The 17,720-nt window shown below is 47.7% G+C and overlaps 1 protein-coding gene across 7 annotated transcripts in view; it reads right to left on the bottom strand.

Annotated features, from left to right (window-relative positions):
• Positions 1 to 17,720, bottom strand: part of EFCAB6 (EF-hand calcium binding domain 6) — a 219,833-nt gene that overhangs the window by 71,460 nt on the left and 130,653 nt on the right. For all 7 annotated transcript variants that reach the window (XM_025882318.2, XM_073882664.1, XM_073882663.1 and 4 more), the window contains 3 exons: positions 15,990 to 16,104; positions 13,478 to 13,611; positions 7,752 to 7,984 (listed from right to left, as the gene is read on the bottom strand). In XM_025882318.2, coding sequence (XP_025738103.2) covers positions 7,752 to 7,984; positions 13,478 to 13,611; positions 15,990 to 16,104 — 482 coding nt within the window. The remainder of the gene's footprint in view (positions 1 to 7,751; positions 7,985 to 13,477; positions 13,612 to 15,989; positions 16,105 to 17,720) is intronic.

The following is a 17,720-nucleotide window of genomic DNA, read 5'->3' as shown; positions in this document are numbered from 1 at the left end:
AGATTTTTCTATCCATTTCTCCCCTGTCCCATTTTACATACTCATCTCCTCTAGAGAGATCAGAAGGTTTTTCTTTGGCCTTTTCCAAAAGTTACTGATTTCCACTCCTATTACCTGACTCTTTAGATCTTGATAGGAAGACACAGTCTTCCTATCAGCCAGTCTGTCAGACACAAACATATACGAACTCTTACTATGTGCTGCTCTAGGTCCTACAAACACACTGAACAACAATGTGGACAGAGCCGACATCCTCGAGGAGCTCATACTGCAATGGTGGGAACTTAGAGTAAACACATGGAAAAATGAATGAATCAGATAACTTCAGATACTGAAGATGGGTGAGAGGCACATGTTCAGCTAAGAAGTCCAGGGAGAAGCTCTCTGAGGCATGAGCGATGAAGAGGCAGCTGTGTGGTCTCAGGGACTAGCACTCCAGGCAGGTCAAGAGTCCCAGTTAAGGTGGAGTAAGCACACTCCCATCCTCTGTCCCCCACTGATTACAACTAAAAACTCTAGACAGAATACAAAAAGTAACCCTGAGGACACTAAAAATTAAACAATAGGAGGCTGATGGAGAGGGAAATCAAAACTTGAAGAATGACTGATAGAGTGTGAGTTTTGTGGGTTCTTTACCACTCATATTCCCACCTTAGGCTTAAGGGCAGTCCTGATTCTGGAACTGTGTAGCAGGCATGGACTAAAAAAGCTCCAAAAGAAAGCCTGTTCTTCTGACCAAAGAACTCGGAAGGAAGGTCCTGAAGTACAAAGAGGATGGGGGCAGAATGCCTCTTTTGTCTCTTTTCACCCTTCTGGCCCTGATCCCAGGACAAAACTGCACTTTTGTGACAGGGCCAGCAGTAGTAGTGGCCAAGTAGGTCCCTAAAACTGCAACTCTTCTCCTTCACCAGAGGACACGCTCTGTGTTCAAGGAATGTGGAAGGTATCCACATTATTGTTTTTCTCTCACTATGTTGCCCTGGGGGTGGACCCAGTCATAGGAAGTACATAACAGTACAGGTAGGCTAAAACCTAGTTTCCAATCAGAAGACCAAAAACTAAGGCCCTTTCTGGGGGCTGTAGAGTGTGGGGAGAAATAGAGAGGAGTGATCTGGAAAATAGTTTGCCCAAATCTGTACAGGAAGTCCCAGGTTCACCTCTGCTGTGCACATGTGTGAAACTAGCCCAAAGCAGCAGAGCAGAAACCTTGAGAACTTGACTGCTGCATGGTGAAGACTTGCCCCTGGGTGCTGTACACATGGGCTGGCCTGCTAGTGCTACAGTGACCTTGAAATTAAACTGACAGGGAAACCACAGAAGGCAGGTCAGGACTTGCAGTCTGAACCTAACTGGATTGATGGTCTGCTTAAAAAAATAAATAAAAAACAAATCAACATGCTCCTGAGGATTTTAATAGGGCCAGAATATCACAATATAATATTAAAAGTGTCCAGATACAATCCAAAAATCACTTGGCACACAAAGAACCAGGAAAAGCTCAACAATTTTCAAGGGAAAAGACAACAGAAACCCAAATCCAAGATGACCCAGATGTTGAAATTATCATATTTTAAAGCAGCTATGATAACCAAGAAGTAAGAGTAAATGTCCTTGAAATAAGTGGAAAGATGGATGTTCTGAGCCAAGATATAGAAGCTTTAAAAAAAAAAAGGCTGGGGGAAGACAAACACCAAATGGAAACTTTAGAACTAAAAAATACAACTGAAATAAAATTTTCACTGGACTGGCTCAAAGACAGAATGCAGATGACAGAGGAGTGAGTCAGTGAACTTGAAGACAGATGAATAGAATTAATCCAATCTGATCAACAGAAAAAGAAGAGAGAATAATATAGCCCCAGGGACTAATATAGGGACGTGTAATACAAAATCAAAAAGTCTGACGTTAATGTCATTTGGATATAACAAGGAGAGGAAGGAGAGATTGGTACTGAAAAATTTTAAAACGTGAGGAAATAATTGCTGGAACCTTTCTAAACTTGATGAAAAACACAAATTTAGAGATTCAAGAAGTTCGGTAAGCCCCCAAAAAGATAAACATAGAAAGTCATGCTCAAACACATCATACTAAAACTACTCAAAACCAAAGATAAAGCAAAAAGTCTTAAAAGCAACTTGAGGAAAACAACAGTTGCCACATAGGGTGCAAGACCATCTGAATGACTGCAGACTTCTCACCACAAACCATGGAGGCCTGAAAGCAATGGATTAACAGTCACAAAGTGCTGTGAAAACAACTGTTGACCCAGAATTCTATACCCAGCAAAAATACATGTTAGGAATGAAGAAGCAAGAGAGATCTTCTCAGTGAAGGAAGACTAAGACAATTTGTCTCCAGTAGACATGCTCTAAAAGACTTGCTGAAGGAAGTTCTTCAGAGGAAGGAAAATGATAGCAGAGAGAAATTTAGAACTTCAGAAATAAAGGAAGAGAAGCAGAAATGATAAGTATAAATATGCTATTTTTCTCAGATATCAAAATGCATGAAGCATAAATGGACAGACCTGGAAGGAGGTATAGACAAATGCATAACTGTTTTGAGAGACTTCAACACTCCTCTCTTAGTAACTGATAGAACAAATAGAAAATAAGCAAGAACACAGAAGACCTGAACACTATTAAGCAACTTGATCTTACTGGCACACTCTACCCAACAAGAGCCAAATACACATTCTTGTCAAGTATCCATGGAATACGGATACTAACACAGACCATCTCTAGGGTCATAAAATAAAGCTGAACAAATGTCAAAGAATTAAAATCATACAAAGCATGTTTTCTGACCACAACAGAATTAAACTAGGAATCAATTACAGAAAGATAGTTGGAAACCATGCCAATATTTTGAAATTGACAAAAACACACTTTTAAATAATTGTGGATCAAAAGAAAGTCTCTAGGGAAATTAGATAGTATTTTTAACTGAATGAAAATTAAAACCATAACATATCCAAGTCTGCGGAATGTAGCCAACTCAGTGCCTATAAGGAAATTGACAGCATTTAGGGTTTCTCTTAGAAAAGAAAGAACTTGAATAAAAAAATCTGAGTTTCCAAACTTAATAAAATAAAAAAGAAGAGCAAACTATACTCAAAGCAAGAAGAAAGCAGGAAATCATAAAGAGGAGAAATCAATGAAATTTAAACAGAAAAACAATAGAGTAGAATCAATGAAGCAAAAAAGTGGTTCTTTGAAAATATCAATAAAATGATAAATCTTTAGCTAACCAGATCAAGAAAAAAGGAAGAGAAGTCACCAACTACCAATATCAGAAATGAAAGAAGGGATATCGCTAAGGACGCCACAGATATTAAAAGAATAAGAAAGGAGAAATACTATGAACAACTTTATTCCCATGAATTTAACAGCTTAGATGAAATGGACTGATACCTGAAAAAACACAAACTGCAAAAATTTATTCAAAAAGGAAGAGAAATCGTGGGTGATCTAACTATTAAATTAACTAGATTCATAGTTCAAGTATTTCCAACAAAGGAAATTCCAGGATGTGATCACTTCTTTGGTGAATTATATCAAATATTTCAGGAAGAAATAATAATTTTATATAATCCAGAAAATGGAAGGAATTGGCATTCATGACTTTCAGTTTTTCTTAGAGAACCTTCAAAGAACAACAAAAAAAGTATTTATTTTCTTGATGAGATAAAACTCATTCTATCGCAATACCACATGGGTCCACTGACCCTTCTCATATATATTATGGGGTCTTAGTGATCTTGATTTCAATTTTACTAGATCGATTTCATTATCCTAAGAAATGGTCAATCATTACTCATTAATTGTTTCCAACTATCCCAAGAAATGAGACTAAAACAGCAATAAGAAAACAAAAAATGAGGGGAATCGCCTAGCTGAGGACATGCTATTGAAATGAATCACTCCCCAGTCTCCTGATTGCACTGCCCAAAGTATACCAGCATCTTTCAAGAAGTATAAAAGGAGACAGTGACACCATCTTTGTAGTCTTCTGTTAGTTTTCATTGAACACAGTGAGAAATTCAGAATGCTTATTTCACGCTCAAATGGCAGAGGGAAGAAAACAGATAAGAAGCTGTTTCCCAACGATCAGATGAACTGGAAGAGGAGTGCACACAGACAGAACACTCTGGATTCCAGTGATGATGGTGAAACCGATCATATAAGCCAAATCTCTTGACAAGTGAATGATATATTTCTAAGAACAAAAGGTAAATTTGGTATTTTAAATTCAGCTAGTCATTCAACAGGAAGGACCTGATCATACAATATTTTGTGACAAGAAGCTGGAGCATCTAATTTTGCTAAAAGGACACGTGACAGTGTTGTTTCATTGTCTATGATACACATGCACCAAAATGCACTTGATGTGGGTTGTCAGTAGATAAATGGACAGGCAGGTGTGTCTTAAACAAGGGAAGAGACTGGAAGGGAAGAGATAATATAAAAATGGAACAGGTCATTGGACCAATCATTTTAATCAGTATTTATACATCTAAAAATGAAAATGTTTTGCAGTTATGAATCAAACAAGATGGTCTTACTCTCTTCAACCAATTTACAACCCTCAAAGTTCTCAAAAGTATTGTGTTTTGATAATGTCGTTGGCTAGTGAAGAAGGCCCAGAAGGCAGAGGGGCCCCAGCAAGAGGTTGGGATGACTTCCAGAAAGGGATGGCATTGAGGTTTGGCTGGTGGGGGAAAGAGAGGCTGGTGTAGTGGGCGAGTGAAGGAGAGTGAGGTCTCTAGGGAGAGAAAGGGGCCCCTCCAAACAGGCACCCTGGGTTCACATCTCGGCCCCCACCCATCACCTGGGTCCCTTCTCTGGAAAGTCTACTAGTAGTCCCCTCCCCCACCCCCGCCCCCCGCTTTCAGGGTATTAAAGGATATGTCTTCACAAAGCATGGGCATGGGGTCTGGCCATGGGAGGGTCTGGCTTTCTAAAGCAGTGTCTTAGTTGGGGTCTCTGCACTATCTCTACCAGACCCTTGGAGGCCACACTGGGTCTCCCTGGGCTGCAGGCTCTCCTCCTTTACTTCCATCCTCTACTCTGGGGCTGCTGAAGGATCTTTCTGCAGCACAATGTGACCCCCTCCCTCCATAGCACAAAACCCTCTCCTGCTGGTAAAGGATGAACTCCCCAGCCCAGGTCTCTGGCCCCTTCTCAGCTGGCCCTCCTGCCTCTCCAGGATTCCCCTCCTACCATACCCCACCATCCATGCATGCCATTTCTGCACACATATCCTCTCCTCATTTCCCCAGTGTGCTCGACATTCCCACCTCAGATTTTGTAAGTGCCGCTCTCTGGCCTTGAACCGCCGTCTGGTAGTCTGCACCTGACAAACCCCTACTCTCACCTCAAGATCCCACTCAGATGTCCCCCTTTTCCTGTGCACCTCACGCAGGCTTAGCTGCTCCCATCTCTGTGGTACTTCAGACAACCTTACATTTCAGTGTAGCTCTTTATTTTTGTACCTGTCCCATACACAGCCATTATCTCCTTCAAAAGGAACCTTATTCATCTTTGCATCACCCCGTCCCGGGGCAACAACTAGCACATAGCAGACCCTCAGTAAATATTTGTTGAATGAAGGCATACATACAAATAAGAAGGCTGAGTCATTTGAATGGGAAGATGGCGCTTTGTGGTTGAAATTTTCTAGGTTCATTCTGCATACATTTTCCAGAAAATTCTTTGGGAAGGATATTTTTGTATTGTTTTAATGTTAAGCAATCAAGTCTCATATTAAAACTCCTCAGAACTTGAGCAATTGGAAGCAGGTGTCCAATTCACATGCTATATGATCATTTCACTTAGAGAGAGACTACAGTTGTTTTCTTTCTGGCTGGCTTTTCTTAAAGTACAGGCAAAATAAAACCAACGAATTCAGAGAGAAAAACTAAAGAGCAGTATCAGAGGGCTTCTGCAGCCTGGCCAAGTATCATGCAATCTGGCCCAGCAATGGGGGTTCCTGAGGGCTCCCCGCTCCAGGGAGCTCTCTTGCCTGGTGGAGGGAGTAGGCCACTGGTACCTCAAGGGCAGAACAGCCTAGTGAATGTTACTATTATGCAGAAAACACATCTCTGCATTATCGTAGTGGATGGTAATGCTTCCAAAAATAGTAGTATTGGTCAAGGAGTGGCTGAATGGCTTCTTCATTGAAGTTTGTTGGCATTCAACAGATCTCAACGGGATAGATGGTACTGGGATTGCTGTTACTGCTTAAGGGGGCATATACTCTCACTGGGAGAAATGGAGGAGACAAATGGAGTTCCAGCCGGGCTGGACATGCAGACTCCTCTCCTCACCGGCATGGAGTGGACAGGGGCCGGGAGTGGAGCACTGCCTGGGAAAGAGCTGGAAGGGTCCTTGCATCTCCCCAAACAGTTGCACAGCTGACCCCAGGTTTATAAAAAGAAAAAGATATTCAGTCAACCCTTGAACAGTGAGGGGGTTAGGAGCACCAACCCGCATAAGTCAAAAATCCCCAAAGAAGTTCTGACTACCCCCCCTCCCAGATTAACTACTAATAGCCTACTGTTGACTGGAAGCCTTACAGAGAACACAATCGATTAGCCCATATTGTGTATGTTACATGTATAAATACACTGTATTCTTACAATAAAGCCAGGGAAGAGAAAATGTTAAGAAAATCATAAGGAAGAAGGGGTGCCTGGGTGGCTCAGTGGGTTAAGTGTCTGCCTTCGGCTTGGGTCATGATCCCAGGGTCCTAGGATAGAGCCCCACATCAGGCTCCCAGTTCAGCGGGGAGTCTGCTTCTCCCTCTGCTCCCCTTCCTCGTACTCTTTCGATCTCTCTCTCTCTCAAATAAATGAAAATCTTAAAAAAAAAGAAAATCAGGGGCACCTGGGTGGCTCAGTTGTTAAGTGCCTGCCTTCGGCTCAGGTCATGATCCCAGAGTCCTGGGATCGAGCCCTGCATGGGGCTCCCTGCTTCGCAGGAAGCCTGCTTTTCCCTTTCCCACTCCCCTTGCTTGTGTTCACTCTCTTGCTGTCTCTGTCTGTCAAATAAATAAATAATCTTAAAAAAAAAGAAAATCGTAAGGAAGAGAAAACACGTTTATAGTACTGTACTGTATGTATATAAAAAAATCCACATATAAGTCAACTGGCAGGGTTGAAGTATCCTGTGTTGTTCAAGGGTCAACTGTGTATGTATAGGTTTACATTCACAAGAAAAGCCTGAAATGATACTCAGTTTCCATCAATTACCATAAGGGGTTCTGTGGTTCCCCAATGCACACAGATTGTGTGGGCTGACATGTTAGTAGCTGGACGAGTGTCCTCTCGACAAGTGTTAGCGTGCAGCCCCCGGGAGTGGTCCAGCACAGATCAGACAAAGGGCAGGGTGCCAAGAGGTCTTGGAAGGCTGAGCAACACACATATACACCTGACCCCCACTTTATAAGAGAAAATATGTAAGTATCTGTATTTGTGTGCCTTGAAAGAAGACTGGTATGATTCACGGTGAAATGCCAAATGCCAACACGATGCTTATGGGTGGCTAGGTGAGGTTGTACCTTCTAATCTGCACCTGTAATTTCTAGCTTTTTTTACATTGATCGCATAGTCCTTGTGTGATTTTTCTGGAATCACCAAAAAGACAAAATAATTGCTCCCAGGGGGCAATTCTGCTCCCCCTGGCACCCTGCGGGCATGGCGGAAGCGCGGGATTGGGCGCGGGCAAAGGCGCTGAGCCGCCCTGTCCTCTTACCTAATGAGTCTTTGAGGCACATCATCTGTTCCGAATGGTCTCTTCTCACACAGATTTCGAAATTCCCGATAATTTAGAGTGACGCTGAGTCTCAAGCCAAGAAGGCCCAGGAAACGCTCAAAGTCTTCATCTTTAAGATTGAACAGTAAGTGCAGTAGCAATCTCTGAAGATCATGCATGTTGATTATGCCATCCCTGTCAGTGTCTATTTTAAAGAAGGCAGAGTAGGGGTCCTAAAAACAAAACGCACACGTCAAAGCACTTCCTTCTGAACCCCGACGACAACACACTTACAACCCCACACAGAGGGACTCGTCTCCAAAACGAGGAAGGGGCAGCCTTCCCCCTCCTGCTTTTGGGAGCCCTCGCTCCTCCAGGAATATCCTTGCCATGATGTTTTTCCCAAGAAATGATAGACCATGTTCTCCGGTGCCCTCTTTTAATGCAAAGAGTCCAGGAAAAGGGACAAGAAGGGCTTATCTTTCCCCTTCCCTCTGCTTATGGTACCGCTCCTTCCAGCACCGGAAGTAAGAGGATGCTGGAGCTTTCCGGGGCAGAGAAACATCTAGATCTCAATGTTTCTACAGAGGGTTCATGATGTTTGGTGACTTCTCTCTACAGGAAAATGAGTGCAGTACTGGATGGCACCCCGAGGGGCCATCCAGAGGCCAGGGCCCGGTGTTTGAGGACCGTGCTGAGGAACCAGCCCTGGCTGAGCTCTGCGTGCCTGCTGTACCCACAGGACGCGGCACGGGTGCGCCTGCTCAGTCGGTGGTGCCGCACGAGGGCACGGCCATCCCCATCCTGCAGATGAGGAGATGGAGGCTGGGAGCAAACTTGTGATTTAGAGGCCGTGCTGCCCCTCCTGGAGGCGGGTTGTTTAATTTCAAATCCCAGCTCTGCTACTTCATTTTGGGGTAACCTTAGGCAAGATCTTTAACCTGGCCACACTTTCATTTTCTCATCCGTAAAATGGGGATGGTGAAAGTCCCTACTTCCTGGGGGGGTGGTGAGGGTTGAATATGCTAATGTATGCCAATCACCTGGCACGTTTTCTAAGTGCCCTAACATGTTGTCTGTTACTATTACTGTTGCCCGAGGTCAAACAGCAAGTGCCTGACACTCAGGCTTTGAAATGGGCTCTGTCTCGGCCAATGCCCGTGTTTCCCCCAAATGCACTTCCCGTGTCTCAGACTTGAAGAGTCGATGATGTGGCCTCAGCATCCCTCGTCTCCATCAGTACCTGATGCAGCCCCCGCACCCCCCACCCCACTCCACCGCCGCGGGTTCCTCTGGTGACTCTGGAGGCGCTGCACTCATACCTGCATGTCCCGGGATCTGCCTTATTTATAACAAAGCGAGACCCGCTATGACTCAAGTGTCTAGTTCAGACATCTTGGGATTTTGTGGAGAGATCTGTCTTCACTCCTGCATTCACTCAGCACCTCCTACGTGCAGTCACTGCACCGAAAGGTATGGGGACCGACTTCCAATGCTGCCCCTGCCTCTCGGGGGCACCACCATCTAGCAGGCAGGTACCTGTGTCACCACCGCTGGGGACTTGCTCGGGGTGCAGGCCACCTCTTTGCTGCTGATTCCCACGACACCGCCAGCGCCAGGCCCTCCCACACCCTCCAAGCTCACATCTGCAGGGGCTCTGGGGCATCTCGGCTTGGATGTCAAACCAAACAAGCCCCAGGTCAAGCCCCTGACCTCCGAGCCCCGCCCTCAACTGGCTCCTCCTCGGCTTTCCCACGTCCAGAGATGACAGGCTTTCTTTCACAGACCTTGGCGTCAAGCCCGGCCCCTGCTTTCCTTGCGCGCGCCGCCCCGTCCCAGTGCCGCTCCCCGGACCCCACAGGAAGCGCACGAGGGGCTGGGGGCGCCCCCACTGTTGCCACCGCCCGCTCGCACAGCCCCAGTCAGTGCCCACCGCGCCTCTGCTCACCCTGCCGGCTCTCCGCCGCATGCACAGTCCGGTCCTAAGTCCTGCTACGGCCCCCAAGCCCAGAGACCCCTCTGCCCTCATTCCTCTCCTCTGCCCCCTTGCTGGCCCAGGAACATGCTAAGCCTGCCTTGGGCATCTCAGGGAATTCTCCACAGTACCTGCACCCTTTGGCGTGTCCGCTCCAACGTCACCTCTCAGGGAGCATTTCCTGACCCCCTCAGGACAACGGCACCCTGATTGGTCCCTGACACTCACCCTGCCTTACTTTTCTTCATAGAGCATGTCACTGCCTGACAAACTGGAGACTTATGCCTTCACTGTCTCCTCCCTTTCTGGAAGGTAAACATGTGACTGGGGCTCTAATCTGTTGCTCGTATCTGCAGCTCAGAGCGCTGCTCCATAAACACCTGTGGAATGAAGCTGGTGGGTCTGGAGAGGGCAAGTGTTCCCTGAGCACCTAATACGTGCCAAGCACTCTGCTGGGCAGACACACATTGTAACTACAACACGGTCCCTGACATCGAAGTTCTCACAGTCCAGTAGGGCACAAAGGCTGCAAGCCAACGACAGCAAGTCCGTGTGGCAGGTGCCGGAAGTTAGGCGTGAGAGCTGTGCTCACTGCCAGCCTGGACTGCCAGATGATGGGGACAGGCCATATGCCATGGAACCCACATTGAAAATCTTCACAAAAATAAAGACCTTCATCATTCCCCACATCTTGGTCTTTGGCTCCCCAGAATGAAGACTCCTAATTTTATTGGAGTCACACAGATGCAACCTCTACTAGACATGTGGCTTTGGGGTAAGTTTCTCCCCATATTAGACCCCTGGTTTCTCCATCTGTTAAATGAGGATGCTAATGCCTACTTGATAGGGTAGTGTAAGGATTTAAACAAATGAGGCCATGTAGGTAATCCTTCCAGTTCACAGCCTGGCATGGAATGTGAGGTCTTTTATTCATTCAACAAATACATATCGATCATGTATTACATGGCAGGCACTGTGGTGGCCGTTTGAGTTACTGTGGATGATTCAGGAACAACTCAGCCCTAATGTGTCATAGGATTACAAGTCCACATGCACTTGTGCTGGAAGGGGAATGGACGGCAGCCGATCTCCCCACAGATCGGAAGGTGAGGGGAAGCACCGAGCACTTAAGAAAGATCAGAGCTTGGGTAGGAGTTAACTGATCAAAGTGGTTGGACTGGCAGTCCAGGCAAAGGAACAGAATGTGCAAAGACATGAAGGTGAGGAAGAACACTGGCTGGAGTGTGAAGTGAGGAGGAGAGGGGTCAAGGTACAGCTGACTGGGGCCTGCAGGCCAATCAGGCAGGACTGAAGCCGGTCCTAAGGGGACCAGCAAAGGGGATGCTCTGATCAGGGCTACATCCTGAGGCCAGCCCACAAGGTCCAATGTCGAGGACAGACCATGAAGTGAAAAATGAAGTTGAGAAATATATGTATGGAATGATCCCATTTGTGTGTATGGGGGGGGAGGGGTAGATCCTGATTGTTTTAAAATATAAACCTGAATCCATGGACACGTGCCTGACCCTGCAGAGACGCTGTCCCTGGGCTGAAGGAGCCCACAGGGGCCACAGAGAACCCATGGTCAGGTCGTGTCCCCGGGTCACCCAGGGGCTCTCTGGGCCTGCTTTCCTCACCACCGTCAGGGAGAAAAGATGTCCCTTATTTGGTCACGATGAATTATTTCCTCAGCTCTTCACGGTTTTTGGCCTGAGCTGTGGCTGTGACCCCAGCTGAGCGCTGATATGGCCTCATTTGGCTACAGAATTACTAGGTCGACAGCGGCAGCAGTTGTGATTGTATTTTAAACTAATTCAAGTTGGGTTTTTCATTATTGACGAGGAGAGACATTCAACAATTTCTCATGAATAGGAACTCAATAAAGTAAGTAAAGTGACTGTCCCTTCCCATTCAAAAATCAAGGCACATACTTTGCCTCATTCACGCCCATCTGTGAGGACAACAAGCAAACGTGCAATGACCCCAGATGTCACCCGCATCCTAGTACAGACCATGCAAACTCTGGCAATTAGAGGTTCACTTTCTCTCAACCACCAGATTATAAACTCTTGGCAGGATAGAGTGGGTGTCAACGAGTGTTCATTGAATCAGTTCGTTGTGTAATTATTTAAACTAAAGATCACTGGGAAATATGGGACATGTGTGTGCTGTCACCAAGCTTCACGGGGACCAAAGGTAGGAAAACAGTGGTGCGAGCCCAGAGCTTGGCTCTCCCCACTGAATCCCCCTCACTGGGAAAGGTGTGCAGAAGAGACAGGAGGAGGGAGAGGCCAGAAAAAGGGGTCTGGCTTGCAACAGAGTGGGTGAGTTAGTGCCCCAGGTAAGGGCAGCAGAGGGGTGCTGGCCTGGGACCCCTCTGGGCCACTCTGGCCCTCTGCTGATGGGCACAGAAGGAATGCTTGCTCCCGGGGCCTCTCTGCCTCCCCTTCTGTCCTCTCGCCCTCAGCCAGGCCTTCCTTCTTCAGAAAACCAGGCTCTTGACCCTCTACCTGACCCCGGCCTGCTCTGTGCTCCCTGGGGCTGGGCATTCGCTCAGACTGAAAACTGAGGACCAGCCCTTCTCCGCATACGCTTACAGGGACCACAGCTTTTCAAACCAAGAATTAGGATGCAGGGTCTGATGGCTGGACAGAATGTTCAAAGTCAGAACCATCCTGCAAATCCAAGCTAGACAGTCATCATAAATACATTTATTTTTAAATGGGAGCTTGGTAACCAAAATGCATCTCCAATTGGCAGTCAGTGCAGAGAAGAGGCTTCAGAAACACAGAACCATGTGGGGGCTAGCTCACCCCCAGGTTGCTCCCCACCCTTCTCTTCTGGACTCACCCCCTCCTCACCCACGTGCTCCTGCACACCCTGGGGCCTCCACCCTATAGCTAATACAGTCGGCTTATTAAATTGATCCTCCCCCTTTAATTGCTCCTTTTACTTCTCACCACAGCAGTTAAGTTGTTCTATGCCTGCCTCTGTGTTTAAATGGCTGCTGTCTATTTCTCCTGTCTTATCCATTCCAGCTTCCACATGCGACCCATCCTACCGATAAGTGAGCTTTTCCCTGAAGCCCATGACCTGTCCGCCACCTGCCTTGAGCAAGCTCCCTCTTCTAGTGTTTGCTCCTTTCTTTTTCTGGCCAGCACAATGCTGGGGGTTTAGGATTCGGTTCAGGAGCCACCTCCTCCAGGAAGTCCTCCTTAATGGGGTGTTTTCCCTGTGCCTCCGTAGCAGGCTACAGCTCCCTCTACAACCAGCAATCCCATGTGTCTGAACCATCTGCGTCTCAGAATGGATGGAGCTCCTATCTTTCATCCCCAGCTTTTAGCAGAGATTCCAGCCTATCCTAAGTGCATAATGCTCATCTGGTGAGTGAATGGGTGGTGTGAAGACGATGGATGAATGGATCCTAAATTCCCTGTAACTCAGGTTGCCCAGACCCTCCCCACCCCATCCCCTCCTTATTTCTCCAAGGCCTTTGAGAGGCAGAAGGCAGAGCCAACAAAGTGGCAGCAGGGAAGGACCTCAGGGAGGGGTGGGGATTGCAGAGTTAAGGCTGAGTCCCCCTCCCCAGGAAGGAGAGAAGGGGTGAGCCTGAGTCTGTGGTGTGTCCCATGATGAGCCGAACATAACGGGCTCCCGGAGTGACAGCCTGCATGGTTGAAGGGCTGGGAGCATGGTGTGTGTGTTGGGGGGGTGTCCAGATAAGCCAAGCAGTAGATAGGTCATAGTTTACCCGGAAGGCTTCCTTCAGTCTCTGGGGGAACTGCTTCAGGCATTCTTCAGCGGTTATAAAGTAGCTGTCTAAATTATTCTTTGAAAGAACTGGAGTCTGCAATGGGGTCACTTCTGGCCCATTCATTTTAGCATCTGAAACAATGACACAAACCAGAAGACTTCCATTAGTGGCATGCTTACCTCTTTATTTCTGTTGCAACACTGGATGTCTTCCTGTCCCAAATCCTGCCAGAATACTTGACGGGAATGAGGCTCTGTGAAGTGAACTTAGCATTACCTTGGTTATGATCTGGTTTCTTTCCCTTCAGTTTCTTGGACATTCTCCCATCACTGCAAGGACTCGTTCTCTGTACGGCGGGGCCGCACTGTCGGCCCGCACACAGTGGCCACCATGCCCGCCCGTTCTTCCAACAGGGCAGGACATCTTGCTTACCCCTCCATTCCCAGAGGCAGTGAATGAGAATTCCTGCCCAGTTTTGGTTCCTAGCCTCGTGCCCTAAACATAGCAATGTGTAAGTCAATCAACATTCCTTAATCCACCAGGTGTTTCCTGACCGCTTATCTGCTGGACACTGTACGAGGGGCCTTCAAGTATTTGCTGGTCTTTTCAACAACCTTAAGAGGTGGATTCTCTTCTTGTGCCTTGTTTACATGCAAGGAAATCTATTATTTTGCCCATTTTACATTTGAAGAGATGGAGGTTCAGAGGGTTCCCCCAACTTCCCCAAGGTCACAGAGTTCATGGACAGCAACACTGAACTCTGGCCCACCAGATTCCAGAGCCCGGCAGGCTCCTTACTGGGTTATGCCCTCTCTCTCCCCTAAAACAGAGGAAGAAACTATAATCTCTACTTAAAAAACAACCTATTTCCATCAGGTTGGGATAATGTGAGTGTGGCCTTGTTTAAAGCCAGGCTACAAACCTAGGACTTGGTTTTAGATTTGGTTCTCTGCACATGTCGCCACCACCCTCTCTCCACTGCTGTGGTCTATAGGATGGAAGGTGGGCAGACAATCTGGAGCTCGTGGGCATCCTATGGTCCAGTCTTGAACCTGGCTTTTACCTCACCTTAACTTGGGCTTGGAGTGGCCTCCCTCAGATTCACTACACCTGGCAGATAACACCTTCCCCTGTTGCTTAACTCGCCTCTGCTGTGTGCACTCCAGACCCCCGCCCTGGAGCCAGCCTGGTGCCTAGGTCTCTACCCCCACCTCTGTCAGCATCTGGCTACGCAGGAAGATGGGCAGTGCTGGGGGACTGGTGGGGGGCATAGGAGGAGGAGGAGAGTGGGGGGAAAGAACAGGGGTAGGGAGGAAGCCAAGAGCAGTTGTTGGCTATTGAGTCAAATTTTCGCTCTGCAGAGGACCTGCAGCTCTGGGACCTGGGGCAAGTGACTGACTCATCTTGGGCCCCACTTTCCTCACATGAAAAATGAACTCACCTGGCACACTGGAAGCACTAAAATAAATGTGAGTTCCGTTTCCTCCTTTTTGTTCTCCTTCAAAAATGTCATATACCCAAAGTGTCAACATTCTAAAATTCTATGGCTTCTCGAGTTGCCTGTTTCCCCTGCACGTGGGACCCCCCTGCCCCTAGGACAGAACGCTAGTGCTAGTCTGCGGTGGTCAGAAGGGACCTTCGCGTTTTCCAGGTGAGGAGTCCCAGCTGCCACTGTCCCTAGGGGAAACCCATCACACTGCGCAGTCATCTCCCAGACCGAACATGGGGAGGACGGCAAAATGTCCTGCCCTGTCCAGCCTGAGTGCATTTGCAGCAAAACAGAAGAGTATTCTGTCAACGTATTTGTGTGATTTCTGTAGCTTTTCTAGAGGGCTTATTTGTCACTCTAAACTTCAGCAAGAGTGGAGACCAGGGGGAGGATGACATGGGAGAGAGATGGGGGGGCGGCTGCTTGTCATCCCTCTGCCAAGTGTGGGGCAGGGGGGTAGAACAAGAACATGGGGCAAACGGGAGGCCCCAGCTTCCAGGCTTGACTGCGCTGTACGCCATGAATTTCCTGGCAACCGCTTTGGGGCAGGAGGAGGGGAGGGCCAGCACTGAGTGATCTTGGGTGTGTCGTGGAATCTCTTAGAATCTCTGTGTCCTTCTCTGCAGAAAAGGAGGAAGGACACTTGCCTTGGTGGTGCATGGGTGCCGCTAACCACAGACAAACAGGAGCTATTCTCAGGAGGAAAAATCTCAAAGGACAGGAAGCGTGATGGAAGGAGCATGGGCTTTGGAGCAAATTTTAGAAACCATGTGTGCTCTAAGTCTGTAGAAGTCTGTAGAGGCAAAATTCTGCACTCACAGTTTGGTTTAGTGAAAAGAAAAGGCCGAAACACAGTCAGACAAAAATCAAACAAAAATGTCTGTTTCTAGTCTTAGAACACACACTGTTTCCGCATCTCAGCTCACGCTACTTCAACCCAGCAGCCTTGAGGCACCGCTCAACAAGCCTGGCAGTGCCACCAGCCGCGTCCCAGCAGGGCTGGTGCTGGAGATTAGCTACCTCCAAATCCTGCTGCAAAATCAAGATAACTCATCCCTTCTTTCTGATATCCTATTTTTGCAGTCAGCAGAGCGTACTGGTCGTCATCCATGGGCATTCCGCTAGCCTCCAGTACCTGGCAAGGAAGAAAGTGAAGGGAGAGGCCGTTAGGTTGTCGCAGGCTCTCCCTGCTGACTGAGCCCCTCCAGCCCCGCAGCGGGCTCACCACTGGCGGCCCTGTGCTCCAGCCTGTGATTGTTACTCATCTGCCTCCACCCACAGGCTCCCTGTGGGTGGGGCCCTGGGGGAGGGGTGGGGGGGTTGGCTCCCTGGCCCAGGGCAACGTTTGTTTGTTGAGCGAGTGAGTAAACAAAGTAAACAAAGGAGTAACGGCTCCTGGCCTTGCGCTCAGCAGGCCCGGCCCTGCCGGTTGCAGTCAGCACTGCAAACCTTTCCAAAGGCCACGCCTTCCAAGACATCCAAATTCACATCCGCTGGCACTGCCATGAGTTTCAAGTCTCCTAAAGTGAGACTTATATTCACATATATCCTAGGAAACATGAACAAAATAAAGGTGGTTTGAGGAAGGAAAACTAAAATTTTTATTGAAGTTTCATTACGATCCACAGTTTAAGCTGCAAACTACTGCGTTTTTTGTGGGGGAGAGGGTATCCATGGACCCTGTTCTCCTCTCCTTACGTGAGTGCACTCACTGAGAGTCACCCATGGTCCCTTCCTTCCACCACATGGAACCTACTGCTTATTAATGGTTTCCATTTTGTGTGAGTGGTTGGGCGGGTGGCGGAACAAATGAGAAAACGCACTTCCCTGCATTGCACATAGTGAAGTGGAATTAGCTAGATGATGCCTTCCTAGGGGAAACTGATTAGCTGGGCTGCTCAAGGAGCAGATGATGCTGCACCCCTCTGTCAGTGGCCAGTAGGCCAACAATGTGGCCAGTGTTACCTGCCTGCAGGTGAATTCCCCCCAGAAGGGATGCTGAGGGGAATATAGGCAGGACAGAAGATTCCATCCCTGCTGCTCTCAAAGCACCACAATTTAAATCAGAAAACATGGGTTTTCTTCCAGAAAAGGACATTGAATCAGTTCACTTGAAATGTGTGCATCTAAGGGCCAAAGACATCCAGGATGGCTGAACTCGCCCAGGACAGATGAAAGAAACCTGTCTGGAGAGCAGAAAGTCTGGGATGGGTTTTGAAGGAAGGGTTTGTTTGTGTTTTCAGAGGGGAAGGGGACATGGAATACAGAGATCAGCCATTAACACAGATCAGGGGCTCTGGTGCCACAGAAGCCAGAGTAAGTTGGAGAGCAGAGGACAGCAGGGTCAGTGCCATACTGACTGCATTCTGTGGAGGAAGCTCAAGGGGGAGAGGAACAGGGGATGAGATGAGACAGTACTCATCACTGCCACCACCATCATCACCACCATCACCATCATCCCCACCACCAACACCACCATTACCATCATCACCACCATCACCATCATCAGCATCATTATCATCATCATCACCATCATCACCATCATCATCATCATCATCACCACCATTACCACCATCACCACCACCATCACCATCAGCACCTTCAGCACCATCATCACCATCATCACCACCATCATCACCACCATCACCATCATCACCATCCTCATCACCATCACCATCATCATCATCACCACCATCACCATCATCACCATCATTATCACCATCATCACCATCATCATCACCACCATCACCA

Source organism: Callorhinus ursinus, unplaced genomic scaffold (genome assembly GCF_003265705.2).
Source record: "Callorhinus ursinus isolate GAN/ISIS: 27379988/994484 unplaced genomic scaffold, GSC_fseal_2.0 scaffold48, whole genome shotgun sequence".
In the NCBI taxonomy this organism is placed as follows: Eukaryota; Metazoa; Chordata; class Mammalia; order Carnivora; family Otariidae; genus Callorhinus; species Callorhinus ursinus.
Note: the sequence above shows the minus strand (reverse complement) of the source record. Positions and strands in the feature narration are given on the sequence as shown.